This window comes from Phoca vitulina, unplaced genomic scaffold (assembly GCF_004348235.1).
Source record: "Phoca vitulina isolate PV1807 unplaced genomic scaffold, GSC_HSeal_1.0 scaffold36, whole genome shotgun sequence".
In the NCBI taxonomy this organism is placed as follows: Eukaryota; Metazoa; Chordata; class Mammalia; order Carnivora; family Phocidae; genus Phoca; species Phoca vitulina.
In genome coordinates, this window is record NW_022589739.1 from 18,280,088 (window position 1) to 18,307,928 (window position 27,841).

The following is a 27,841-nucleotide window of genomic DNA, read 5'->3' on the forward strand; positions in this document are numbered from 1 at the left end:
TTTCTTTCTTTCTTTCTTTCTTTCTTTCTTTCTTTCTTTCTTTCTTTTTCTTTCTTCCTTCCTTCCTTCCTTCCTTCCTTCCTTCCTTCCTTCCTTCCTTCCTTCTTTCTTTCTTTTTTTTTTTACTTTGATTGCCCCTTTTTCTCTTTCTTTGTTCATCTGTTTTGTTTCTTAAATTTCAAATAGATTATTCTTAAGTCACTAAGATTCTATGACCCCACGGCAATTTTAGCTCTGATCGTGATAGATGAGTTAATACAGGCCTCTGGAATTACAAAATGGCTAAGCAATTCAGGGACGGGCACAATTAGAATGACAGTACATGAGAAGTGGGAGAGGGAAGAGGAAGATTGCCCTGAACTCCCTGCTGAGGCGAGATCTCTGGCCGTGTCCCTGAGAGCCGGCCACCCAGCCTTCGTTCATGGACCTCTCCCAGTCTGATGCTTTTCTTCTACAGAATCACCACCAAGGGGCCATTTGGTTCCTACTTGCATGCTTCCGGTGTTGAGGAACTTGCTATATCCATGGCATGACTGTCCTGTCTTTGGTTAGTTCTGACTGTTAGGCCTTTTTTTTTTGGGAATTGAGCCTGGGTGCCTCTCCGTCTAGCTACTTAGCCACGGGGCCTTGTTCTACCTGCTGGGGTGACTTCAAACTGGAGTGTCCCTTCTGCCTTTGACAGAAGTCCTTCAGGACTTAGAAACAGTGGTTCTGTCCACCTGCCACCTCCTGGCTCTGATGTCTGGACAAAGTCCTTTTAGCTACTACTTTAGGATACATTTTCTTTCTTTCTTTCTTTTTTTTATTATTATCTTTTCTTCCAAATTTGTATTTAAATTCTAGTTAGTTAACATATAGTGTAGGGGCGCCTGGGTGGCTCAGTCGTTAAGCGTCTGCCTTCGGCCCAGGTCATGATCCCAGGGTCCTGGGATCGAGCCCCGCATTGGGCTCCCTGCTCAGCGGGAAGCCTGCTTCTCCCTGTCTACCTCCCTCTGCTTGTGTTCCCTCTCTCACTGTCTCTCTCTGTCAAATAAATAAATAAAATCTTAAAAAACAAAACAAAACATATAGTGTAATATTAGTTTCAGGTGTAGAATTTGGTGATTCATCACTTACATGTAACACCCAGGGCTCATCCTAACAAATATCCTCCTTAATATGCATAGGATGCCATTTTCTTTTTTTTTTTTTTTAAAGATTTTATTTATTTATTTGACAGAGAGAGACACAGCGAGAGAGGGAACACCAGCAGGGGGAGCAGGAGAGGGAGAAGCAGGCTTCCCACAGAGCAGGGAGCCCGATGCGGGGCTCGATCCCAGGACTCCGGGATCATGACCTGAGCCGAAGGCAGACGCTTAACGACTGAGCCACCCAGGCGCCCCAAGGATGCCATTTTCAAGGCCTGTCCTCATCTTGCTTTTTTGATTGGAGAACTCCTGCTAACTCCTTGGCCCGACAGAATTCCAGCTCCCTCCCTTGGGCTCCCAGGGCACCTTGTACACTCCTCCTCATGGCCCACTTATACTGTGTTTAATGCTCCAGCCCGGGGACAATGATTCCTCCGTCTTTCCAGAACATAGCGCCGTGCTTGATGGTTATAGTTTACCGAATGAATGCATGAGTGATGCTGCCAATTTCTTCTGAACTGACTGTCCACGAAACACCCTGGGTTCCTTCTTACTTTGGCTATTATTATAAGTCACCCCAACATTCACCCATGCAGTTGGTTTTAGAGACTCTAACACAGGACCTCACCTTTGTCCCTAGGGATGGACTCACTGCTCCAGCCTGCTCTTCCCTCTTCTAGGGATTTTGCACAACTGCCCTGATCTGGTGCCAAATCCTGCTCTTGGTAGACAATGCCCCCAGATTCAGGTTTCTAGGCTCCAGAGCCTGACTTTTCTGTTCTTTGCTGAAGCTTTTTACCCAATTGGCCTGCTTTTCAAATCACTCAGCCCTTTTTAGACCCACACTCGGGTAGAGGAAGTGGGACAGCACCATCCTTCAATAAGCAGTGAGAGTTTATTTTGAATCAAGAGTTTAGGTTTCAGCTCTCTAGAAGAATATCCATGGTTTTGGGGAAATACCCAGAGAACAACTTTCCTGTCACAGAACTGAATAGCATCTGTACTTTGACAGAGAATCTTTAACCATCACACAGAATTTTGGCCCAACTTACAAGCTCCTTTCATGAGAGGACAAGTGTGGGGAGGAAGTGAAGACAAACATGAAAAGATGGATTCTCGAGGTGGCGAGCAAGCTGGGGGCAGCTGGCCTTGCCAAGAGCTGGGTGTAACTGGATCTTGCCAAGAGCCAAGCTGTGGACATGGGTGTGAATCCAACCCCAAAGGGAAGGCCTGGTTCTCAGATGAAGCCCAGAGAGCTGAAGGCCGGTCCGAGCACTGCCGCTTACGTAACATAGGTGAGTTATGTCACCTGTCTGAGCCTCAATCTCCTCATGTAAAATGAAGCTGCTGATCATAATCACTTGGCAGAGTTATTAATTAGATATGGGATAATGGATGGGAAAAGCCCAGGGTCCCAATCCCAGGACATCATGCTCCGTATAACCCCATTTTTCAATTCAACGAGCCTGAACTGCCTCTCTTGTCTGCTATTCTTTTAAAATTTGTCTTCATGACTTCTATTTTTCATCTTTTTAATGATCTCTGTGGCTCTGGTTAAGACTGGATGTCTAGTATTTCAGTATGGTTGTGTGTGGAGGGGGACCTGGGTGAGGAAGGGTAGGATGGGGCCTGCCTGGAAAGTGAGGGAGACAAAGCTGTGGTAGAATTGCTCCCCGGACTTGCATATCCTGTTACCTCCAGACAACGTCTCTAGCCTTATGGGATCTCCTGCGGTGTGAGAGGTACGAAAGAAGGCAAGTCAGGGAAGTGGGAGGGAAATGGGCAAGACACTGCCCATTCACACATAACAAACTGGAATTATCAGGCACCTGGAGAATACGTAATGACTCTCTTATACGTGATACAGTGTCTACGCTGGGAAGAAAAGTCAAGCCCCATAAAGCACTGGTGAGAACTGCTTTGAAACTCAAGCTCTAAGTGTCAGCAACTCTGGTTCCTATGACATGATTTAGTAGGCTGATGACCAAAATGTGGCTGACACTTCCTCCCAGGCCCCCCCATGCTGTCAAGAGGCCATAGAGATCACGGGGGCAGCACACACGGGAGGAATCCAAGCCTGGAGGGGGTAGAGTGGGCTTTTCCCAAGGGCCAGCTAACTTACGTGACTCTGGGGTGTTTTACGGATCCACCCTGACCCAGCAGAGCAGGGCAAAGGACTGACGGTTTGCCATCTCACGTGAGTGAGAGGCACATTTCATGGCAAAAAAAGAGCAGTCCCCGCGGCTCTTTTTTGATGACTGTTTCACAGCAGGTAATGATGTGGCCAGAATACCTGTTGCCTAGGATGCTCACATCTGCCATTTCCATAGAGCAGGCAGCCCCAGCCTGGCAGGTGGTAAAGACAGCATGAGAAAGGATACTCTCCCACGGTGTAGCGAACGTCTGTACTGACGTGCTTCCTGGGATGGGATGTGTACGGGGCAGGGGGCTGTGGTCTGGGCTGTGCTTATTATTCCCAGGACCGGCTGCCAGCCCCTTCTAGCTGGGCCCCTTCTCATTCCCGGGGGGGGGGGGGGCTCCCCATGCCAAGCTTGCCACGCTGTCTAAGAGGCACACATGTCTACAAACAGATGAGCCTCTACTTCATTATCACCTCGGCCGGGACATGTTCACATCTGATATTGGATTAAAGAGGTGCTAAAATCAATCAGGCTGGGGCATAATTTCCAACACAGAGTGAAAATCAACCTTATGGGCCCACACTTAGCCAGATGGCCTGCCACCACCTGATTTTATTAAAAATCGGGGACCTGTCACCACTGACAGCCTAAATATTCCACTTTCCTCCTTCCCTTCCCCTTTTCTCCAAAATATTCCCTTGGCTTGTACCGTAATCACCACCTTCTCATCGTTTAATAATTAGTAATTTTAACAAATGGCTAATATTTATTGCATCCTTACCTTGTGCCAGACCCTGGCAATAAAGCAATGAACCAGGGTGGGGCAGGGAAAGTAAGATTTATTAAACACCTACTATGTGCAAGGTGCTTCCATATCCATCACGGAACGTAATCTTTACAACCAGTTTGTGAGATGCTAGTATTAGGACCACTCACCAGTGAAGAAGTTGAGGCCTGGAGAGGTGAGGAGAACTGACCAACAAACGGAAGAGCTAGCATGACTGAAGAATCTTTACTTCCCTCTACAGACGGTTCTCACAGGGACCCAAAGGGCAGAGTTCTGGCATCACCCAGTGGCTTCCACAGACCTAGGTGGTTGCGCTTGGAAACCACACAGCAGGAATGATAACATTTCTGGAGTTGTCTGGTCTGTAGAAAGTGTGGTCCATGTGATGGTATTTGATATTATAAGCCATGGAGCAGGATAATATGTATAAGGTGCCCTATGCTTACTCTGAGAACCAGATGAGAAGAAACCCCTTAATTTTTAGCCAAAGGGACTTAGGCCAGAGTCAGATACAAGGTCTCACAGCTAGTGAGTTCCAGAGCTGGGCCTCTGAACTCAGGTCCCATCCTCTTTCCACATTGGTCATTCCAGCAGCAGCTGTGTGGCAAGGCCACGAGAACAGGACCGTCACTAACCCTGCTCCTCTAAAGGTCTCCTACCTGCCATCTTGCCTGCTGATTGTGTATCCAAAGAGAGGGTTATTGACGAAGCTGATATTCACACCAACCAGCGGGGTCCCATCTGACGTCATCACTTGACCACGAATGACACAAGCATGCCTGTGGGTAGAGAAGAGAGAGTAACGTGACTGCTTTGCATGCTCAGAACCCTGGCTGGCAGGGAACCCCTGGAGGTCAGAGGACAGAAGGCAGGCTGCTCAGACATATCTTGGTACCCAGGGGCTCATCGTCTTCACTCAAGAGGAGTAATAACCTCCTTTTTTTCATAGTGCCCCAATTTAAGACATCAAAGTGTCCTCAAAAGGCTTATTCCTGGGAGATGTTTTCAGATACCTTACTCAGAGGTCATTCTCTAAGGATACTATGTTATATCGTAAGGAGATAAGCTGATACAAGAGGGCTGCACGGTGGAGTCACGCCTGAGAATCCGGAGTCAGCTCTGCCACTTTCGAGCTCTCTAAAGTTGCAAAAGTATGTGACGGCTCTCTGAGCCTCTGTTTTTGTATCCTGGTACAGAGTGAGCTCCATAAATGGCAGCGGTTATTACTGTCACTAAGAGTCTCACTGGAGGTGGGCATACAAGAAAGAGAACAGGAGAGACAGCAATTCCTCCCATTGGGCTTTAGAAACAGGAGGACAGATGCTAGCATCCCCCTGGAGTGGGTTCTGGAACCTTTGGCATCTCCCAATATCCCCACTCCCACTTTCCCACTATATTCCAGACAACACAGCCTCTGTTTTCCCCAAACCTGCCAGGCGCATGTAGCCTGTGTTCTCCCACCCGCCACAGCTGTCACTCCTGCACCCCTCCCCCAACACTCCCATCCTTCATGACTCAGCTTCACATGACCTCTTCCCTGAAGCCTGCCTTGATGGCCCTAATTGGCACTAGTTACTTTCTTCCAATGCCTGACACAAACACCTTGCTACCCTACCACTTATACACGGTTCTCCCCTCCACTAGATCGGGAGCTCCTTGAGGGCGGGGTCGAGGGCTCTTTCTTTCCTTCTCTCTGCGGTGCCTGGAAATGCCTAATGAGTACTAGGTCATTGTTTCAAAAAAATGATGGATTGAGTGAATAAGTGGGACAATTAGAGATCATCTAGAATGATGGTTTTTCAGATATATCAGAAAGGGAAACTTTTTACCAGATGATATTTTATAAGGACCCAACAAATAAAAACATGAAAAAGAGATTTGGGGTGATTCTGAAGGCAGCTCTGGAGTCTTAGTCTCAGGAGAAGCCAGAGAAAAGCCAGCTGGAAAATTACTGAGTTAGTGGAAGAGGAGGAAACTGAGGTCCACAGAAGTTATGTTATTTGCCCCCAAGCCACACAGCAGGGTAGTGGTGGAGCCAGGCCTCGAATCCAGGGCTCACAACTCTGGGTCCAATTCTAGACGAGTCTGCTTACCACTGGCAATGTGCTCAACAGGGTCAACATCCTAAGGTATCAGGGCCCTAGGGAGACAGCCCTCACTGACAAGACAAATCTGAGGCAAATACGCAGGCGCGAGTATCCAGACAATTTTTCCACCTGCCTCGGTTCAGAAGGCTCTTTTTTTCTGGCCTAGGGAAGAGCTACTGACGAGACCTGTGGGCATTCATAAAAAAAAGATCTCAGACTCAGCCTCTGCTTTATTAGGTACTTACATCTCTACCTTCCTAGAGTGATAAACTTTTCTCTGTTTGATGAGAAAAGCAATTAACACCAGGCTTGTAAGCAGCTGGTCTCGCTAGTGTCAGCTTGTCCTTTCTGAAGGCAAGAACAACTACCCACAATGCATCAAGCTCCCCTCCCCCCCCCCCCCCCCCCCCCCCCCCCCCCCCCACCCCCCAACTGGGTAATGCTAATTCAGTCAGTGGTTTCCTTCCGAGGCCCTTGGTCTAAATGCAATTACATGACAAACAAGTTAAGCGGTGAGGCTCAGCAAAGACTCTCAGTCCTGCTCTGAAGGTCTCCCAATACATTTATGTGAAATTATCTCTCCACTAATGGGAAAGATTTATTCCATCAATTGTATTCAGCTGGTACTGAGAGATGCTTTCTTTAATGGAAGAAAATTGAATTTCTTATTGCTGGAACTTTGTCCTTCCAGAGAATTACTAACAGATCTCATCTCCCGGTGCTGGCTACTATCCAGCCTTCTCCTGACATATGTGCCTTCAGATTCTGCCTGGACAATCACCAGCCCTCTGGGGATGGTTTCCTTTTGGGGGCTGCCCTTGGCTGCTCCCCCTCATACACATGCGGGCCAGCCTCTGATTTATCTCTCCTTGGGGATTTCCTGATAATTGGGAAACATTAAATCAGCACCATTTGGCTATCATGTAGCCTTCGCTTGGGCAAGCCAGAGCAGATGTAATTTTAGACCAGGCTCCTATGGATTGCTTTGGGTTCTGGAGAAGATTAAGTTGACTCCCCGTACCCCTGTACACCACAGAGGCCTCTTTGCCAAAACAGGCATTTGGCTCAGGAATTAAGCCCTGGAGAAAAACACTTCCATCCTCCTTCTGTTTGACCATGATTTTCAGTTGTCAAGAAGACCCAATTTAACATGAAGACTTCTCTGGGACAAAGGAGATGGGAGAAGTCTGCTCTGTGGAGACCTCCGAAATGTGTCTCCTGCCATGTGTTTTTGTCCAGGGAGGTTTGAAAAGGTGTGGGTGCTGGGCTTCCAAATGCTTTCCCATTTATTTAATGGACACCACCCATGATGTACTGTTAAACATTTAACAATCGGCTTTCAAAAGAAAAATAGCTTGAATTTTTAGCCTTTGCTTATTTCTGTGGTGTAAATACTTCTGCCGTGGCTGATTTCATGCTCTTAATGAGATGCCACTGAACCCAGAGTTGGGAAGAGATGCACGGGAGGACCCCATTATACAGTAGTTCCACCACAGAGACACAAGAGTCCTAAGAAACTCAGGAGCAAAGATAATAGTAAAATACAGTAAAATAATTAGGAAGTGATGGGCTTGGATTATTTGCTATCTTTGTTTTTAATATAACTTATTTACTTTTAATTTCATATAATTTAATTTTTTAATAACAGTAGTGTTCAAACACTAGCTTGCAGAATTCCTGAACATTTCATTCTCAGCTCCTGTGAGCTGGCACGAGCCAGCTTCTGTGCACCCCTGGAATACTGACCCCACACTAAGGGTCAATGTGGCTAAGAAATAGCTGCTGCTTTGACTCTGAAATTCTATGGTGGAAGACCACCTCGGTAAGAAATCATTAATGTGGGGTGCAGCTCACGGTCACACATTCGACTCCCCGGCTGGCTCATACGACCCCCTCATGACCAGTCCTATGTCTGACATGTTTTGCTTTTCCTTGGTCACTGTCTGGGCATCATGGAGTTCTGGGTATTATTTTCTCCTTGTCCTCAGATTCCCATCTAAGCTGTCATCACCTCAGCGAGGCTGTTACGACTCTTCCTGGCACAATTAATCACCTCTCCTCTAGGCTCCTCTAGATACTTCCAAGTACCTCTCCATGGCCGTGACAGTCATAGAATTCTATCATTCACATTTACAGAGCTGAATTTACACATTTGTGCATACGAGCGAGCTGGAGGAGGGCTGGGACCACATCTTCAGTGGCTAGGGTAAGCATGGGATCTTGCTCCCTGAGTGTCGGTTAGGTGAAAAAATGATCAAGGACTTGAAACGCAGAGAGGAGAGACTTGCTCAAGGTCATACAGCCAAGACCTCAACTGGCTGAACTGATGCACCAAGCTAGGACTTCTCACTTCCAGGTCCTTACTCTCACCACGATGTTGTGTACCTGCAGTCACTGAAATTCACTTGAATTAAAAACCTGGGCACCTACTTCATAAGCTATGTGCTGGGGTTGTAAATGCATGAATTACAGTCCCCACTTGCTTGTCGGAGCTCCCCAGAGCCAATCTGAAATGCTCGAGTGTAGCTGTCTTTGACACAAGTGAGTCAACACATGGGTTTGGCATATGTCAGGCAGCTGGGGTACAAAACAAGCAATTAGGTTGAGTGAACTCTGCCAGGAAGGAGCGCTCATGCCAGGCCAAGGGGGGAGGGGCGCATCACACATGCTGGCATTAGTCCAATCCCACAGGGCCTGACCGAGGTACCCTTACTGACACCAGTGAGGAGGAAGATCTGCCTGACTGCTTCCTGAGCACAGTGACCAGGTTTGGGGTCAAGAGAGGAAACTGTTGGAGAGACAAGAACACCTCAAAACACAATCAAGCAAATAAGAAACGACCCTCAGGTGTCGGTCAGGGAGAGGTGGGAGGCGGTGTAGTGGAAAGCGCCCCGGGCAGGGAGTCAGTTCCTAGTTCTAACTCTGGTAACTAACGGTATGACTTTGGAGAGTCATCTGACCTCTCTGGACCGCCATTCTCAACTGCCCATCCAGGCTGAAATTTTTCCCATCCTGATGTCAGATAGAATCCAATGCATGTTTAAGAATGTATAATAGTGTTAATATAGTGCTACCCGATTTAGCTCAAGGAGCTCTATTCCACCTTGTTTCAGAATCTCCATGGAGCTGTTCCCTCTCTATGGAAGCTTCCGCCTATCCCGTTCACCTGAAAACCGCCTGCTTACCCTCGGGACCCCCGTGGAGCATTCACCAGGTGGCACCCCTGCTCCCGCCCCTCTGGCCTGCCTCTGTAAAACCTCAGTGCTGTCATGCCGTGGGAGCCGTCTTCTTCCCCGGCAGACCACGAGCTCCTTGAAGACAGGCGCCACATCACCTTCACTGCTATAGTCCTAGCATTGAGCACAACTGATGCTCATTTCTAAGTGGGCAGAAGAACGCCTCCACCAAAACGGGTGTTTGCCCTGGAATCTGAATGCAGGGCACAGTGTAAGCTCTTGATACATTATTTACTGGATGAATAAAGAACTGATGTGTTTCTGTAGCTGAAGGTGGGGGTGATGCCCGAGAACTTGGAGCCACATGACCTTGATAGGGATTTGGCCAAGGAAAAGAGGTCTGGAGGGGCTGGCCCTCTTTAGCATCTTACCCCCGGGGGACCGGTCCCACTTCAGCCTGCAGCCCTACTGCTTGGAGTTGATGGCCTCCTCGCCTGCACCTCTTTTTTTTTTTTTTTTTTTTGAAGACTTTAAACAGTGAACACCAGGAATTAAGTTAGATTTGTGGGGCACCTGGATGGCGTAGTCGTTAAGCGTCTGCCTTCGGCCCAGATCATGATCCCAGGGTCCTGGGATCGAGCCCCGTATCGGGCTCCCTGCTGAGTGGGAAGCCTGCTTCTCCCTCTCCCACTCCCCCTGCTTGTGTTCCCTCTCTCGCTGTCAAATAAATAAATAAAATCTTAAAAAAAAAAGTTAGATTTGTTATTCGATGCAGATAAAGGAAGGTGAAGGGAGGAAAGCTGCAGCTTTAACTTTTTAGTTGTTTTTTTTTTTAAGATTTTATTTATTTATTTGACAGAGAGAGAGAGAGAGAGAGAGCAAGTAGGCAGAGAGGCAGGCAGAGGGAGAGGGAGAAGCAGACTCCCCGCTGAGCAGGGAGCCCGATGCGGGGCTCGATCCCAGGACCCTGGGATCATGACCTGAGCCGAAGGCAGCGGCTTAACCGACTGAGCCACCCAGGTGCCCCTTAACTTTTTAGTTATTAACTGAAAACAGCTACTGAAACTGGTATTCAGGAGAATGGAATAATCACTTGGGATCTAGGTGGCAAAAAGGAACCTTCGCTTTTCTCCGATTTAAAGTATTGGTTACTCTGTGCCACTCCTGTTTATGCAAATCACTCCTTTGCATTACATACGTTAAACAGATTTTGTATGCCTGACTTACACGGATCCTTAAACTGTTTTCGGCTAACTCATGCTGATTGACTGGGGATCTTTCCAGCATCTACTAGACTTTATTCAGCATCTTGTAAGAACCTCACTTGGGCCCACATGAGAAGACCCACTCCATGGCCTGTCAAACTACGCCCAGCAAGGGGGTTCCTATCAAAGCCTGATCCTGTCCCCGCTGTGGCCTCCAGGACCTTCCTTCCAGCCTGGCCACACCAGCTGGTCCCCTGTCCTTTCTTTCCAGCTCTCCATCTCAGTGAGCCGCCTCAGTCTCCTTAGCCAGCTTTTCTAGCCTGACGTCTTTCATCTATACATGTATTCTTGGGAACCCACTGGGTCACGACATGCTAGAGGGGCCCTTCCTTTCTAAACTTTCCTTCTTCTCATTGTGAAGGTGAGAAAATAAAGTCTCGACAGGGAACGGACTTGCCCATTCTCTCCAGCTGCTGGAAAGCCAGGATTCAAATTAAGGACCTGTCATTTATCATCCATGAGAGCTCAGCAAAGTCATTTCACCTCTCAAACTACTTACCCTCTGGCACTGATACACACCTAAGTAGTGGAGCATCTCAGTTTGTTTGAGCTGCCCTCACAATCAGAGTTCACGTGTCTGAGCGGGCTCTTTGGATCTATTTCTACTTATGAACGACTGGTACACATGTGCTGCCATCATCAGCTAACATGGAAAGAATAACATGCACTTGGTGCAAGGTTTAATGGATAAAAACGCACACAGGCATACTTGGTTTTATCGTGCTCCACAGATACTGCGTGTCTGCACACTGAAGGGTGGTGGCAACCTGGTATCAAGCAGGTCTACTGGTGCCATTTTTCCAACAGCATTTGTTTACTTCATGTCTCTCTGTGTCACATTTTGGTAATTCTTGCAACATTTCAAACTTTTTCATCATTATTATATTTGTTGTGATGATCTGTGATCAGTGAACTTTGATGTTACTACTGTCATTGTTTTGGGGCGCCACGAACCGTGCCCACATAAGATGGTGACCTTAATTGGTAAATGAGCGTGCTCTGACCGCTCTGCCAGCTGTTCCCTGGTCTCCTTCCCTTTTCTCAGACTTCCCTGCTCGCTGAGACACGACAGTATTGAAATTAGGCCCATTAATAACCCTATGATGGCTCCTAAGCATTCCAGCAGTTTAAATCAAAAGCTAGAAATGATTAAACTCAGTGAGGAAGGCTGTCGCGAAAGCTGAGGCAGGCTGGAAGCTAGGCCTCTTGCAAGAGTTAGCCAAGTTAGCGAAGGAGAAATTCTTGAAGGAAGTTAAAAGTGCTACCCCAGTGAATGCATGAATGAGAAGCACAGCAGCCTTACTGCGGGTATGGAGAAAGTCTGAGTGGTCAGAGCAAGGCCCTGACTCTCATCAGTTCTATGCAGTCTGGGAGGCATGAGGAAGCTGCAGAAGAAAAGTCTGAAGCTAGCAGAGGGAAAGAAGCTGTCGCCATAACATAAAATTACAAGGTGAAGCAGCAAGTGCTGATGTAGAAGCTGCAGCAAGTTATCCAGGAGATCTAGCTGAGATAAATCATGATGGTGGCTACACTAAACAAGAGATTTTCAATGTAGATGAAACAGCCTTCTACTGGAAGAAGATGCCATCTAGGACTTCCATAGCTAGAGAGGAGAAGTCAGTGCCTGGCTTCAAAGCTTCAAAGGACAGGTGACTCTCTTGTTAGGGGCTAATGTAGCTGGTGACTTTAAGTTGAAGCCAGTGCTCATTTACCATTCCAAAAATCCTAGGGCCCTTAAGAATTATGCTAAATCAACTCTGCCTGTGCTCCATGAATGGAATATCAAAGCCCGGAAGACAGCACATCTGTTTACAACATGGTTTATTGAATATTTTAAACCCTCTATTGAGACCTACTCCTCAGAAAACCAGATTCCTTTCAAAATATCACTGCTCATTGACAGTGCACCCGGTCACCTGAGAGCTCTCATGGAGATGTACAAGATGAATGTTGTTTTCATGCCTGCTAATACAACATCCATCCTGCAGCCCATGGATCGAGGAGTCATTTCCACTTTCAAGTCTCATTATTTAAGAAATATGTTTCATAAGGCTATAGTTGCCATAGATAGCAATTCTCTTGGGGTCTGGACAACGTAAATTGAAAACCTTCTGGAAAGGATTCATTGTTCTAAATGTCATGAAGAATACTTGTGATTTATGGCAAGAGGTCAAAATATCAACACGAACAGGAGTTTGGAAGAAGTGGATTCCAACCCTCATGGGAGACTGTGAGGGGTCCAAGACTTGAGTGGAGGCAGTAGCTGTAGATGTGGTGGAAACAGCAAGAGAACTAGAATTACAAGTGGAGCCTGAAGATGGGACCGAACTGCCACAACCTCATGATAAAACTTGAAAGGATGAGCAGTTACTTCTCATGGATGAGCAACGAAAGTGGTTTCTTGAGATGGAATCTACTCCATCTGGTGAAGATGCTGTGAAGATGGTTGAAATGACACAAAGGATTTAGAATATTACATAAACCAAGTTAATAAAGCAGTGGCAAGTTTGAGAGGACTGATTCCAATTTTGAAAGAAGTTCTATTGTGGGTATAATGCTTATCAAACAGCATCACATGTTACAGAGAAACTGTTCATGAAAGGAAGAGTCAATCAGTGCAGCAAACTTCATTCTTGCCTTATTTTAATAAACTGCCAGAGCCGCCCCAGCCTTCAGCGACCACCACCTGATCAGTCAGCAGCCATCAACATCGAAGTAAGACCCTTGATCAGCAAAAAAATTATGATTCACTGAAAGCGCCGATGATGGTTAGCATTCTTTAGCAATAGAGTATTTTTAAATTAAGGTATATACATTGTTTTTCAGACATAATTACATTGCACACTTAATAGTCTACAATATAATGTAAACATAACTTTTATATGTGCTGGGAAACCCAAACATTCACTTGACTTCCTTTAGCGTAATATTCGCTCTATTGCAGTGGTCTGGAACCGAACCAGCAGTATCTCTGAGGTGAGCCTCTATTTCAAATAGTCTTCTGGCTAATGTTGAATCTTTGCATTAGCTATTTTTAGATTCTTGAAAATTTTGAATCTTGGTTACCTTTTGTGTTAGATCGGATGAAAATGATCATTATTGGTTTTAACTTCATAGCGGAGTTGACGAAGGCTCTGTACTAGAGGTACCAGCTCTGCCATTGTTTTGTTTGCTTGGACTCACACTGTATTGTCTTTGATCTGTAGCTACTTTACAAGAATCTTTTGATGGCACTGGACCACTTTATACCCAAGTTTAGTTAAAACTAGATTTTACACACACACACACACACACACTGTAGTCATGTTGTAATACACTAGAATTAAACCAGCAAAAAGGTCCACTGTCTCTCTAAGAGCACCTTGTTACCAACTAACGTTGGGACCAAGGGAGCAAATCAGTGAAAACCCAGTGTTCCACATGAATAAAACATTCCTTCTTTCTTATTTTTTAAGATAAAAGTGAATATAGATGCTCTAATATTTTCTCCTTGTACCTCATGGACCACCCTGAGCACCCACTTTGGGACCACTGCCCTGCACTAGAGTTACAATGGTGTGTGTTTGTGATTTCTTTTTATGAAATAATCTTGAATATGCTCTATATTATTATATTCAAAAGTCAATTTCTAGTTGTGCTTCATTCTTTTTAACTTATTTCAAAGCTCTTCCTGTTTTTTTCAATGACCTTAGGTCCAAACCAACAGAATTGAATCTAGTCACTTAACTTAATGTTCCTGACTTACTGGAGGGCAGGGAATCGGACCTTGAGGTGCCTCGCAAATCTAAGAGCTCTCCAACTGTCCAAACTTTATCACTGTTCTTTTACCATATCACCAGGGACTCTGTGCTATATAAGTCATTTCTGTAGTACCCCACTGTCTCCAGACAATGTCCAAACTCTTCAGCTTGGCACAGAAGACCCTTCAGGATCTGGCCCCTGCTGGCCTCTGCAGGCTACATCCCATTTTTCCATTCTCATATCTTGTGTTGCTGCCATGTTAAATTACTTCTCATATCCTTGTCTGGGCATGTATTTCCATGCCTCTCTGCCTTTGTCTCAGCTAGTTCACCTGCCTTGAATGTCTTTCTCATTCCTATTAACCTCTCCTTTAGGGCCTGCCTCTCAGTGAGGCTCTTCTTGATTTCCCTTGTACAAAGAAGTCACTCCCTCCTTTGGTAGCCACAGCACAATATACTTATCCCACTAAAGTGTATTCATTAGTTCAAATGTCTCCTCTCCTCTTCTAGATTGCGAGTTCGTTGAGGGTAAGAACCATGTTCTTTATACCTTTGTAACTCCGGTGCTCAGCACAGGACTAGGTCCATAGGATGCATTCAGTAAATGTTGAGGAAAGAAATCAATGAATATCACATAAATGAATGGAAGAAAATGATGAAAGCAGATTTAAAATGAATATAGTTATTTCAATGAGCCCAAAGTGAAAAACAGATATATATGGGTTGAGGGAAGAGAAACGCGGACAGAGGCCTGGTAAATGAGAATAGGTTTCAGTTACTGGAACTTTAATCAAGCACCGACTGTGTACTACACACAGTGCTGGGCACTAGGGAAGATATTTATTCATCCATTTTCTTATTTGCTTATGGAAACTACAGGAGGGCACTGCCTGCTCTTTCTGTTTTATTTCCTATTATATTCTAAGCAGTTAAATAACTAACAATAAATGAGACTCAATCCCCTTGTCTGAGTAGCTCACATTCTGGAATGAATATAATTTGACTTTTAAAAAAATCCTTGTATCTAGAAGTAGAACTAGTATGGGATAAAAAGGGGGGCTGCCTGCCACGTCATGCCAGTACGACATACAAACGTTCCTACTCTTACAGCCGAGCTCCAGGCTCTGCCCTCACACCCTCACTTTTGTTCTTCCGACTGGAATGGGGTTCAGTTTAGACTCTACCAGAGGCTTCCAGATCACTTGCTGGGATAGGGAATAAACATCACAGGGAAGTACTCCCGTTCATTCAGAAAAAGCTTCTCTCAGACTGTTTTGTAGATATCTGGGGAGATGGAAAGAAAAATCCACACTCTTCTTCAGACTAATGGGAGAAGTTTAATTTTTAAGCTAGAAGGGGCCTGGGGGTGACTGAATCCAACCCCCTCATTTATAAGTGAGTGTATGTGATCTCTGGAGCTGGATGGGGATCCCCCTAACACACATCAAAGCTGGGGTGCTGACAGGGCTGTTAAATTACTTCTGACACCACCTGGGGGCATCTAGTGATAAGATGGCCCAGCAGCTACTAGCGTCTCCTGGGCCCTCAGGGTGGACTGGCTGCAGAGCTCAGAAGCCACCATTCTGTGACCTCCTAGCTTCACGTGGCTGTTGAGTCCTTCATGTACTCAGGGAGCATGAGCTCCCAGGCCACAGGTCAGATCACCCAAGCCTGTGGGCAACCTGGCTGCTGAATGCTGATGCTTTAGGCTGAGTCATCTCCCACTGAACCCTCTGGAATATTTTCTGCTGGCCGACAAAGGTGCACACAAGAACAGAGCCCTTGACTATTCACTATATGTCAGAGAAATGAATCCATTGGTTGTGGCAAAGGAGAAGCAGGACTGAGAGTGGTTGGTCAGCAGAGATTATTTTGGAGGGGCAAGGCTCCTGCCTGGGACGTGGCTTGGAAACACTGGGGACATGGACACGGAAGGTGTGTGACATGTCCAGATAGGCTGTTCTCTGTGCTATGTAGCCAGAGGCCTGCTTCTGAGAAGAATTCTCAGGAGATGGTTTGTGCTGTTAGAAAAACTCGAGGCGTCTCTGCTAAAACGTGACTCCAGATACAGTCTCTCAGCATACAAGTCCATTCCGTGACTGCGTGTCCTATCTTCCTGTCAGAGCACAGGATGGGTCCTGCTTTTACCTGGAAAAGGGAGACTTCTCTTGCTTTGACCAGAAAGGGGAGACAAGGATGGACCACAATGAGACCCACTTCCTGAGATGGGGACAATGCTGAGCAGAGGTGCAGAAAGGGGCCGGCAGAAAGTCCAGCTCATACAAGGGACAGGGCAGGAGGATTGGACAGGGGCAGGCAGCCTGGATGTGGATGTCCCATGTGATGTAAAACACTTCTATGCCCAGGTAATAATGCCCAGGCTCCTGAGCAGAGCGGGGATAGAGCTCCAGAATCAGATGTGGCAGGGGTGAGAGCCTGGCAAGAGAAGGCAAGGCTTGAGTCCCTGGGTGGCAGGGGTACCAACTTGCTTACCTCAAGAACTGGGGCACAAGAAGTGCGGTTGGGATTCTGGGACAAGGCAGAAACCCGTCTGGCAGCGCTGGTGCGCCACTGGTCAGACAACAGAGCAGTTGAAGGACCTGAGACTGAGCAGCTGGGCTGCTCGAAGCCTTCTCTTCAGATTGGAGTTGGTTCTAGAGGCCCGCAGTTGGACCCACAGGGCCCTGTAGGGTGGGAGGAGAAGGCAGAGGCAGGGAAGGCACACGGGCACATCTCTTTCTTTCGCCAGAACACTGTCCAGAGGTAGCATCTCTCCACATCACAGCCCAGTCACCGCAGGGTTCACTTAGAGCCAATTCTTGACACTTCCAGGATCAGACTGGAGAGCTGGTTAGACTCACTGCAGAGCTGTTTGGTGAGTCCTGACCCGAAGCACTTCATTGAGGCCAGTATTAGTAATGCGATGCTTGGCTTTCCGGTATTTTTACTTCTCACTGCTTGAAATTTATCAGGGTCGGATAAGTCCCTGACTCACAAACATGGGAATTACTGCTCGAGAGAGCCCTCACTCAGGAGCCCGGGTTCTCCAGGATGCAGGAGGGTCCTGCTACTCCTTTGCTGAGCCAAGAGCTTTCTCTGACGTCAAAGTTCCCTCTTCTGCCACAAAGAGCTGATGACCTCAAGGTCCATTCACCTCTGCCTGCCATGGTGTTGGGACATCTGCCTCAATTCCATAACAGCACTAAAGCTCCTGGCTAATAAGATTCTCGTTCTTCTCCTGGCTCTCGTAGTGACACTAAAACCTATAAAAATACTAAGGTCCTTGCTAATGCTCATGCTAACTCTTGCTATTAGTGACAGGGGCTACTAACACTTACTGAAAGCATACTGCCCTGACACGTAAGTGTTTTACATCTCATTTCATCCTCAGGCATCCCCATGAGGTGTGGATTATTATCCTCATATGGCAGATGGCAAAAACGAGGCACAGAGGGAGACTTGTCCAAGGTCACAAGAGCCAGCAAAGCGTGGGGCTAGGATGCAAGCCCAGGCTACCTGCCTCTGAGGCTGCGCTCGGAAGTGCTAAGACCTATTGCACATTAGCTTTACATCATGTTGGACAGAATTAGACAGAAAGTCAGGACCAGCTGGGGTTGTGGAGTTGTAGCAGCATCACGCTGTACAGACTTCCAAACTGAAGATGCGGACAGATGGGAATATGGAGGACCAAGTGGAGAACAGAGACTTGGCACAGGGGCTCTGGGCGCGATTGGTTCAGCTTCAAATGCTGACTCTGCTGGGGCACCTGGGTGGTTCTGTCAGTCTGACCCTTGATTTCAGCTCAGGTCCTGATCTCAGCGCGGTGGGATCGAGCCCTGTGTTGGGGCTCCGTGCTCAGCCGGGACTCTGCTTCTCTTTCTCCCTCTCCCTCTGCCCCTCCCCCTGCTCCTGCATGCTTGCTCTCTAAAATAAACAAATAAATCTTTTAAAAATATTTTTAAAAAATGCTGGCTCTGCCACTTTACAAGCCCTGTGTCTTTGGCCAGGTTACTCAACTTCTCTGTGCCTCAGTTTCCCGTCTGTACAAGAAGGGTGATGAAGTCCCTATGTCATATGGTTTGGGGGGAGACGTAAAGGTGTTACTACTACTTAGGAAACCTACAAAGCATTTCAAACAATGCCGATGCATGGATCATCCTCGGTAAATGGTAGGTGTTATTACTGAATGTGTACTATGTGCCAGCCAGCAGGCTTTAGGGTATTTTATCTCATTTAACCTTCCAAACAACCTGCAGGGAGGGAATTGGTAGCCCCACATTACAGATGAGGACATGGAGCCTCGTTCACCCAAGGTCATCTGCTCTCATTTGCCCAAGGACTTGAACGCAGGCCCTCTCCCCGTAAACCCCAAGTGGTTTCCGCTCCGGCACAGCATCCTCTGCTAAAGCTGCCCGTGATGGACAGCTAGGAACAGGCTCAAGCTACCAAGCAAACAGAGATCGTAATTCGGCTTTGAAATCAATAAAGGGATGATCAAGTGGCAGAAGAGGAGTTGTTAGCTGCTCATCAGGATGATGTGAGAAGTTGCTGCCTGCATCCTGAATTAAATTCACCTAGTTGCTTTATCATCATAAACATTCATTTCAATGTGGGGAGGGATTTTTTAAAAACCAACATGAATAATATATAATGGCTGACATTTTGGAGGAAGCAGGATCTTTACCTTCTTCCATCTTCCGCCAGGGTAATTTATCATTGTCTTTCTCCTTACCCTCCTTTTCTTAAACTGATGGGGTAGCCTGTCAGCTCAGCTTGTTCTGAAACACAGGAGTGTAATTCAATAATACATTCACTCAGAGGCCAGCTGTCAGGAAGCTGGTGTTTATTTGAGCTCCATTAGATGGTCTCTACCGCTCAGCCTCTCTGAGGGCTCTCCGAGGCCTGGGGCTGGGGGTGCAGCTGGGGTGGCACGCAAATGCCCTTCTGTAAGCGCTCCGCCACCGATACGCGCGTATGGCTCTACATCCGCAGGGCGCCGATAAAAGACTGGAGCGCATATGTGACCTTCCCCCACCCCTTCCATTATTTTTTTCCTCTTGGAAACCCTTGCTTTCAAAATTCCTGGAAACTTCATGTCTTTATAAAAGGATCTGAAGGGAATTCTGAATGACTGACATGGCATCAAGGTGACTTCATTTCTCTTTACAGCCAGTTTTAAGTCCTAACTGAGACAACCAACTCTGATCTGGTTAGTGAACAGGCGAGGGACGGATCTTTCTCGGTTCCTGCCCCAAACCCACCTGTCTGGCCGCATGGTCCCCCGTGTTCTCCCCTCTCCTGCAGGCCCCCTCTGCACACCAGGATCATGTACCCCAGACTTCCTGAGACCATCTTGATTTCAAATGTTAGAGCATGGCTCTTGACTTTTGACTTGGAAAACAGTAGCACCATAATTATGCTCCATCCACATTAAAATTCTCTCAATTCTCCGATTATCCTGGAAAGTCTTGCCAGTTCCTCAGTCTAGAAGGCATGCATGCATGTATGTATGTATGTATGTATGTATGTCTCTATCATCTATCTATCTATCATCTATCTATCTATCATCTATCTATCATCTATCATCTATCTATCTATCATCTATCTATCATCTATCTATCTATCTATCATCTATCTATCTTATGTATCTATCTATTTATTTGATGTAGTGTTCCATGATTCATTGTTTGTGTATAACACCCAGTGCTCTGTTCATTTTTAAGTCTTGTTCAACTGAAGCCAACACTAAGCAATGGATCTTGTTCAGTAGCACGTGTGCACGAGCACGCACACAACCAACCATGTTTCGTGCAGTACCTACCCTTTTCACAGAGCTGCACTGATACGTTCCATTCCATTGTATCCCATTCCATTTAAATTTACTTCTTTTTAAAAAAATAGTTGCAACTCACTACATTGATTCCATGATGCACTAATGGGTTGTTGGGACCAGAAGCAGGATAAATAATGTTTTAATGGCCCGCCATCCTCACTGAAATCTTTGTCTCAGGCCAAAGGCCGTGCCCTGCCGGAAGTCTTTATTCAGTGAAAGTTCCCTTGTTGGCTCGCTCGTTCATTTTCAAAAACAAACATATACTGTTGGCTCCTCTGGGCCAGGCCTGTGCTGGGTGCTAGAGACACAAACAGGTGCCAGATGCAGCCCCTAAGGGGTGATGGCCATACTTTTGAATTCTTGGGATGCTTTGTCTCTACCTCTCTTCAGGCACTCAGCTCTGGCTGATTGGCTGACTCGCTGATTCATTCTGCCATCCGTGTGGCTTAGTCTGTGTCAACCTGTCTGCTTGGCACTAGGGGTTCAATGACTAACAAAGGATGGGACACACGAAGAGCCCTCAAGGTAAGGGGCTATGGATGCATATCTTCTTGCATGGAGCAGTATGTACCAAACAGAGTTTGTGTTGTGTGGCAGCTCTGTACCCCTCAGAGCCTGGCCAGTCTCTGCTCTCCAGAGGATCTGACCCTCTCCACAGCATATGATCCTCTGCCTCCTTTGGGATGAGTGCTCTGGTCACCCATCCCCCATCCTTTTTCTAAAGTCCCGACTCCTCAAGTCTTTTCTCTTTGGGCTCAGTGTGTCCCATCAGCTGACTTTTTTTTTTTTTTTTTTTTTAAGATTTTACTCATTTATTTGAGAGAGAGAGAGAGATAATGAGAGAGGGCACAAGCAGGGTGGAGGGGCAGAGGGAGAAGCAGACTCCCCACTGAGCAAGGACCTTGATGCGGGGCTGGATCCCAGGATCCTGGGACCATGCCCGAGCTGAAGGCAGATGCCCGACTGACTGAAGGCAGATGCCCAACCGACCGAGCCACCCAGGCGCCCCCATCAGCTGACTTTCGTAGCAATCTGTCCACACCCAACTTTCTCATCTGAGTGAGTTGATAAGCTGTTAGGCTTACAGGGGCCCAGAAAGACTGGACAACATCACATTTCTCTCACCCATAGTGTCCTCAAACCTACACTGAACTAATATTCAAATAACTCGGGGATGGTTCTTTTGTCAGAACCTCTTCCTACGATCTGGCATTGGCGATCCACAACTATTTGCTGAAGGGATCTGTCTGCCCTATGTCCAGCCCGTCCTTCCCAAGAGAAGAGATGCAACCAAAATTGTGTCATAGGGACATAGTGGCCTTGAGTGGTCTCTGAGGAGGAAATGTCTCATGCTTCCCTCTCTTTCCCAACTGTCTGATCCCAAGCTTTATAGTCTGGGTCCTGTTATCCATCCTCCTTTTATGGATGGTCAGTTGGGGATCCATCTGCCACCTACAGACCCGAGTGGCCCCTTCCTTCCCACTCAGAGGGCACCATACATTATATTTTTCCCATGACTCCAGGTGAGGGACAGGCATTCCACTGAGCAGATGGGGTCTGGGCCTCCAGGCTGGGAAGGAAAGACGGTATTCAAGCCACTTAATCTGGTGATGGTGGTTCTCCTGTCTGCTCTGTCCCCTCTTACTTTAGACCTGTGTGTTAGATCAGCAGAAGCCACTCACATCTCTACCACTTACATGGAGTTGAGGACGGCAGGGGCAGAATGTCAGACAGAGATGCTACTGTATGAAACACCTGCTCTGGACCAGGCATTGTGCTGGGCTCTAGGGACACAGATGAGCCAGGCAGAGTTCCCGAGGGAGGCCTTCCCTACTCCAAGTCCTTCGGGCAGTCCTTCTGCTTCAGTTCGGAGTCAAGCTCTGTGCTCTCCTCCAAGGAGTCCAGCCCAGCCTAGAGCCTACCATGCTTGGCAGGGGCCCTCACATCCTGAAGCCCTGCTGCCCCTCCTTCTCTGAGAGCCACCCCTGCTCCAGGACCTTGGGCGCCAGCTGGGGTGCTGCATAGAAGCATAAGAAGCTCTCCATAGAATCCCTGGTGTCACTGGTGGACCTGAGAGCCTCCTGCTTCTTCATCCCAGCCCTGGGGTCAGGCCTCCCTGAGTCAGACACACAGCTGGGAGCCTGCGGCGTGCAGGAAGGCGCCTCAGGCTGCCCATCCTCGCTGGGCTCAGAAATGCTGCCGCGTCCCTGGGTGACAGCCTGCATCGTGAGGCCTGTTAAATGGACTCCTGTGCAGACCATACAAGCTGTGCCACAGCATATGGGGCACAGGGGAATGTGGGTTTTTCTGTCAGGCACAGGCACCGAGTCAGGTCTGCCTGCTCATCAGAAACCCCACTCTCTGGAGGAGTGCCATTCCTCCCGAACAAGGACCCCGGCTGACAGCTGGCTGGCACAATGCTGCTTTTTCCTTTCCTCAAATAAGAATTCAACAGTCTAAAGCTCTCTCCTCTCTCGGTGGCTGCTGGACTTCCCTGGAGGACACGTTACTATCAAGTTGCACTTCCAATTAAAAGAGTTAGAAGTTCTTTTTAACAACGTCACCATCACCATCGTCATCATCATCTTCTTCTCCATCATCATAATCATCATCATAGAATTAGCAAACATTTTTGGTGTGGCCAGTAGTAGGTGATGACTTTAGGTACTTTGTTTTTTTCATTTAATTCTCATGGCAACTCTGCAAAGTAGACATTATTACCCCACTCTTACAGATGAAGAAATTGGAGCTCAGAGAGGTTAAGGAAATTTCCCAAGGTCACACAGGCAGAAAGTAGATGCAAAAGACTTTAAATCCAGTTGTCTGAGATAAATGGATAAAGAAGATGTGGCATTTATATACAATGGAATATTACTCAGCCATCAAAAATGACATCCTGCCATTTGCAGCGACGTGGATGGAACAAGAGGGTATTATGCTAAATGAAAGAAGTCAATCAGAGAAAGACAAATACCATTATGATCTTGCTCATATATGGGACTTAAGAAACAAAACAGAGGATCATAGGGGAAGGGAGGGAAAAATAAAACAAGATGAAACCAGAGAGGGAGACAAACCATAAGAGACTCTTAATCATAGGAAACAAACTGAGGGTTGCTGAAGGGGAGGGGGGTGGGGGGATGGGGTAACTGTGTGTCGCGCATTAAGAAGGGCACGTGATGTAATGAGCACTGGGTGTTACATGCAGCTGATGAATCACTGACCTCTACCCTTGAAACTAATAATACACTATATGTTAACTAACTGAATTTAAATAAAATAAAATTAAATTAAAAAAAATAAGTCTTGTCTGATTCCAAAGCTTGTGTTATTTTCACTAGGCCATGCCGCTGCCGTAAACGCTACCATTTACTGACCACCTAAGTACCAAGCCCTATGCTAGGTGCTTTATTTCAGTTAACCCTTTCAATGGCATTCATGAAATAGTCATTATTATTGCCCATTTGTAATTGGAGGCCCATGCACAAAGGTTTAATCATTTCCTCTGAGGTCACACAGTGCTGGTGGGAGGAAAATCCAAGATTCAAACTCTGGGCACTTTCTGTGAAGCCACATTCCTTTATACGATAGGAAGGCAGGCCACAACCCAAACCTGGTAAGGGGTTCCACTTCATCCCAACTACGTAAATAAGCACTGGTCTGCAGACCCAGATCAAGACAGAGGATACCCCTTGGGCAGTCTAATGGGAAAAGCATTTGATGCCTCATGTTTCCAGGTTTCTGGTCACTTGGGCTTTTTTTTTTTTTTAACATAAAAATCTGTTTGGGGATACTGAGTAGTGATAGACCGCTGTTTCTTCCAAATCTAGATGAGCAAGGAGCAGGGATATAATGGTTTGGGCACATATTAGGTGAAAGGAATTTTTGCAGTAACATTTAGAAGCTTCTGTTATCCATTTATTTGCAGAGTGAATACCATATTCCAGGCCTTGCCCTAAGTGTGATAGGTTTGGAGAGATGAACAGTCTCTGCTTTCAAAGCATCTGTAGTTTAACTGAAGGTGACAGATACATAAACAATGATCTGGGAGCCGACTTCTCCTCCTGCCTCTGCTACTCATCTGTAATATGATTTTTAGCAGATGATTTAACCTCCCTTGACTCTGAATCCTCAGTATAAAATTAAGTAAAATAGATAATGTATCCATCCATCCTCCCTCCCTCCCTCCCTTCCTTCCTTCCATTTCTTCATTGTTTAAGGCAATATGTATGCATGTTTGTTTTGAGCATCTACTAAGTGCTAAAATGAGTAAGATGCAGTCCTTTCCTGGAGGACTCAGTTTAGAGGGTTGATGGACATTTACATATGTGTTATATTAAGCCACTTGTCCAGAGCCATGTACCCGGTAGTGACAGCGCCAGAATTGGAAACACAAGCTGGCCTGACTCCGAGGCCTATGCTCTCCCCTTCTGTCGAAAGGTTCCTTTCTCCTGGTACAGCTTTCTCAAGTTCCCTGCAAGTCAGACCCGCTGGAGCCACAGTGGTGAAAGCCTGTGTGGGTCCCCCAGGGGTCTGCGGCATGTAAGCAGCAGGCTTTGGTGGGTCACCAGAAGACATGCAGGGGGCGTGGTCCCTGCTGGCACCGATCAGGATGGCACGGTAAGGGTCCTGCCCACTGGCAGCCAACCAGCCAGAACCCTGATCAGATCCCATAATGGGCCCAGTAAAGAAAGGCTGAGCAAGGAATATTCCCCTTGGTGGGAATAATATGCCTATCTCCGGTTGATTAAAAGAACATAGGCCATGAGAAGGCCCACAAGCATATACAAAGTCACACAATTGAATAAAAGAGCAGGAAGCTTCCTACCCAGAGACAAAAGCAGCATTTCTGACCAAGATAAACGAATAGGTTTTTCTTCTCTCTAGTTCTGCTCCTGGCTCAGCCACTTGACTAGCCTGTGAATTTGGGAAGGTCATTTAACCTCTGCGGTTCTCAAGGTTCTTGAGGTGAGTTGAAAGATTTGGACTACAAAGCACTTTCATCTCTGAAAAGGTTAAAGTTTGAATGATTTTACGCACTCCTGTTACACCCCGCCCGCTGGGCTCAGAGTACTCCCCCATTTCACTCTCTCTGTCCTGTCCTTGCTCCTTGTGAGGAGGGACGGGGGCAGTGGGAGGCAGGTGCTCTGGACCCCACAGCCCTGTGGTGTGAAGCCCAGAACCCAGGCTCCATCCTGTCCCAACAGGGGGGCCTTCTCCTTGGACCCCCAGTTATGCTCCGGAGATGACCATATCGCCTCGCCTCCCAGGGCGGCTCCTTCTGCGGCCCCTGCCCTTCCCCCCCACACACATTCGCCTCAAGCGAACTGTTGTGTGCTCCTGGTTTCAACTCCTGCTTGCTTGTTGAAGGCTCCCAAATCAACACCTCTGACCTCCATGTGAGCTCCAGAATAGCTTATGAACTACAAAATCTCCCTTCCTTGCCCTTACTGTGCAGGGGGGAGGTCATCACCTGGCTCCCAACCATCCTGCTGCTCTCGGATCCCCAACCTGGCGAAGGCAACACCATCTCCCAAGGCATCTGAGCGAGAGACTCCTGCGTTCCTCAGGCCCAAGTGATGCCTGAGCCCTGCTGATCTCCCCCTTTAAACAGAACTTGAGGATGGCCTTCACCCTTCCCGCCCCTCACCACAAGACCGTTGTCCCCGTGGGCCAGGAACTCTCTGGCACAGAAGTCATGGACACAGAAGGGACAAAATCTGTAACTACTGAACTGAACTGTGCTGACTTTAGAGAAAGCTCTGCATGTAAGAGGCATCCCTACACTGGAAGACATTCAAAAGAAATTATTACAGGTCACTCTCGGATGCTATGCCTGGGTCGAGAGCCCGGTCGGGGGAGCGGAGAATAGAGAGCGGCCTTTTGCTGGCCCCGTGCGCTTTCCAGCCCCTGGTCTTTGTACAAGCTGTTCTCTCTCCTGGGAACACTCTCCCCTCCCTGGCCAAGCCAATCATTTCTCATCTTTAAGACTGTCCTTAAGTCGTGGTTTTCCCCTCCGCAGGAGCACCTCCTCAACGGTCCCAGAGTACCCTGAGGGCACAGTTCTGGTGGATCACCCTGGAGGTCTTTTTTTTTGTCCCCTTAGTGGACTGGGAGTGACCCATGAGCAGGGACGTGTCCTATTCACCTCTGTGATTCCAGCACAGGACCTGGCACAGAGTGGACCTCAGTGAACAACTGTCCAGTGGGTGACAGACACAACTGAACACTTGTGAAAGAATGCACAGGCAGACGGCCTGGGGGGGCAGCCGCTGCACCCCACCCCCCAGCGTCTTCTGGACATCGGCTCTGAGGGTGAACAGTGTTAAAGCGTTTCTGCTAGTCTGGAGACGGCAGAATCAGTAAGAGCTGACTGCAAAGAGGGTATTGATCCAAGATTCCCCTTGGACCTTTGATTTCTCACTCTCTCCATCTATCACCCAGCGGGAACAACACAACTTTGCTCATTAAAATTCCAAATGCCTGGGATAGCAGTTTTCTAAGTGTGGGCACCTGAGGCTGCTTCTCTCCTCCCCCGTGACATTCCATCGAGAGCCTTCAATGCCCACCCTTCTGGCTTCCTCCCTACCCCCACCACCCCAACGGTGGCCCCGAGAGGTGATTCAGTTCTCACGCAGACAGCCATGGCAGGGGCTGGGGCCCAGGGGACTCACCCTCCGTCAAAGGGGTTCTCCCCGGGAATGATGTGCGTGCTGTCCCTGCCCACAAGGAACTTGATGCGGTCGTAGAAGGAGTGCAGGTTCTGCTGGGACGCGGGGGCCTGTGTCTCCTGGATGATGTCCAGAGGGTCAGGGGAGCCCAGGCACAGCGGGTTGACATGGCAGAGGGGCTGGAGGCAACAGTCAGGGTCCATGCAGTCCAGCAAGCCATCTGCAGGGGTGACAGAGCATGAAGTTCACACCGCTACAGTCCACCAGCCGCATCTCTCCACAATGCCTTCGTTCACGTCTCTATTTTCCACTCACTGAGGCACTTGATTAAGGACCTGACATAAGCCAAGGGCTTTGCGGGGAGATCCAGGGGCTTCAGGTCTGCTCCTAGCCCACTCATCTAGTCGGGGAGACGGACAAGCCCGTGTACAGGGGGACAGGTGGGGATAAGGTGTTTCTGTTTCTTTTCGAAGAGACAGAGGGAATTCTATGAGGGCCCAGGGGTGGGAGAACATACTGAACATCTGAGCTGCTCAGCTCAACTCAGAAGATGAGGGACGAGCCCGAGAAGAGACTGTCGATGCTGGTGGAAGCAGAAGTATCGGGGACGCTGGCCAGCTTAGGGAGTTTGCCTACCACCCCCAGGATGGGGACGGTGGGAACTCCTGGAAGGTTGAAAGCCGGGGGGACATCGTCTGATCTGCATCACTGAAAGAAGCTCTCCTGTAACCAGGAGGGGGTACTGAAGCTGGCCCAGAGTAGAAGCTGGGAGCCCCACGGCGGGCAGTGAGGGCATCTCTGAGGTTGCACGGGGCACAAGAGATCAGAGCAGGAACAGTGGAGGTGCGGAGAAGTGGGTGGTTTGGAAGGAAATTTAAGGGTTACGAGCAATAAGAGCCGGGAGGGGGGACAGGAACAGCCCAGGGTGACAGTCTGTTTGCTTTGTTGCAGAGAGCAGTCTAAGGGCATGTGTTCCTCTGGGTTCAAATTCTGCCTCTCTTGCTTATTAGCTGG

At 47.7% G+C, this 27,841-nt stretch overlaps 1 protein-coding gene across 4 annotated transcripts in view; it reads right to left on the reverse strand.

Annotated features, from left to right (window-relative positions):
- Positions 1 to 27,841, reverse strand: part of TENM4 (teneurin transmembrane protein 4) — a 1,359,030-nt gene that overhangs the window by 66,094 nt on the left and 1,265,095 nt on the right. For all 4 annotated transcript variants that reach the window (XM_032427010.1, XM_032427011.1, XM_032427009.1 and 1 more), the window contains 2 exons: positions 26,831 to 27,047; positions 4,715 to 4,834 (listed from right to left, as the gene is read on the reverse strand). In XM_032427010.1, coding sequence (XP_032282901.1) covers positions 4,715 to 4,834; positions 26,831 to 27,047 — 337 coding nt within the window. The remainder of the gene's footprint in view (positions 1 to 4,714; positions 4,835 to 26,830; positions 27,048 to 27,841) is intronic.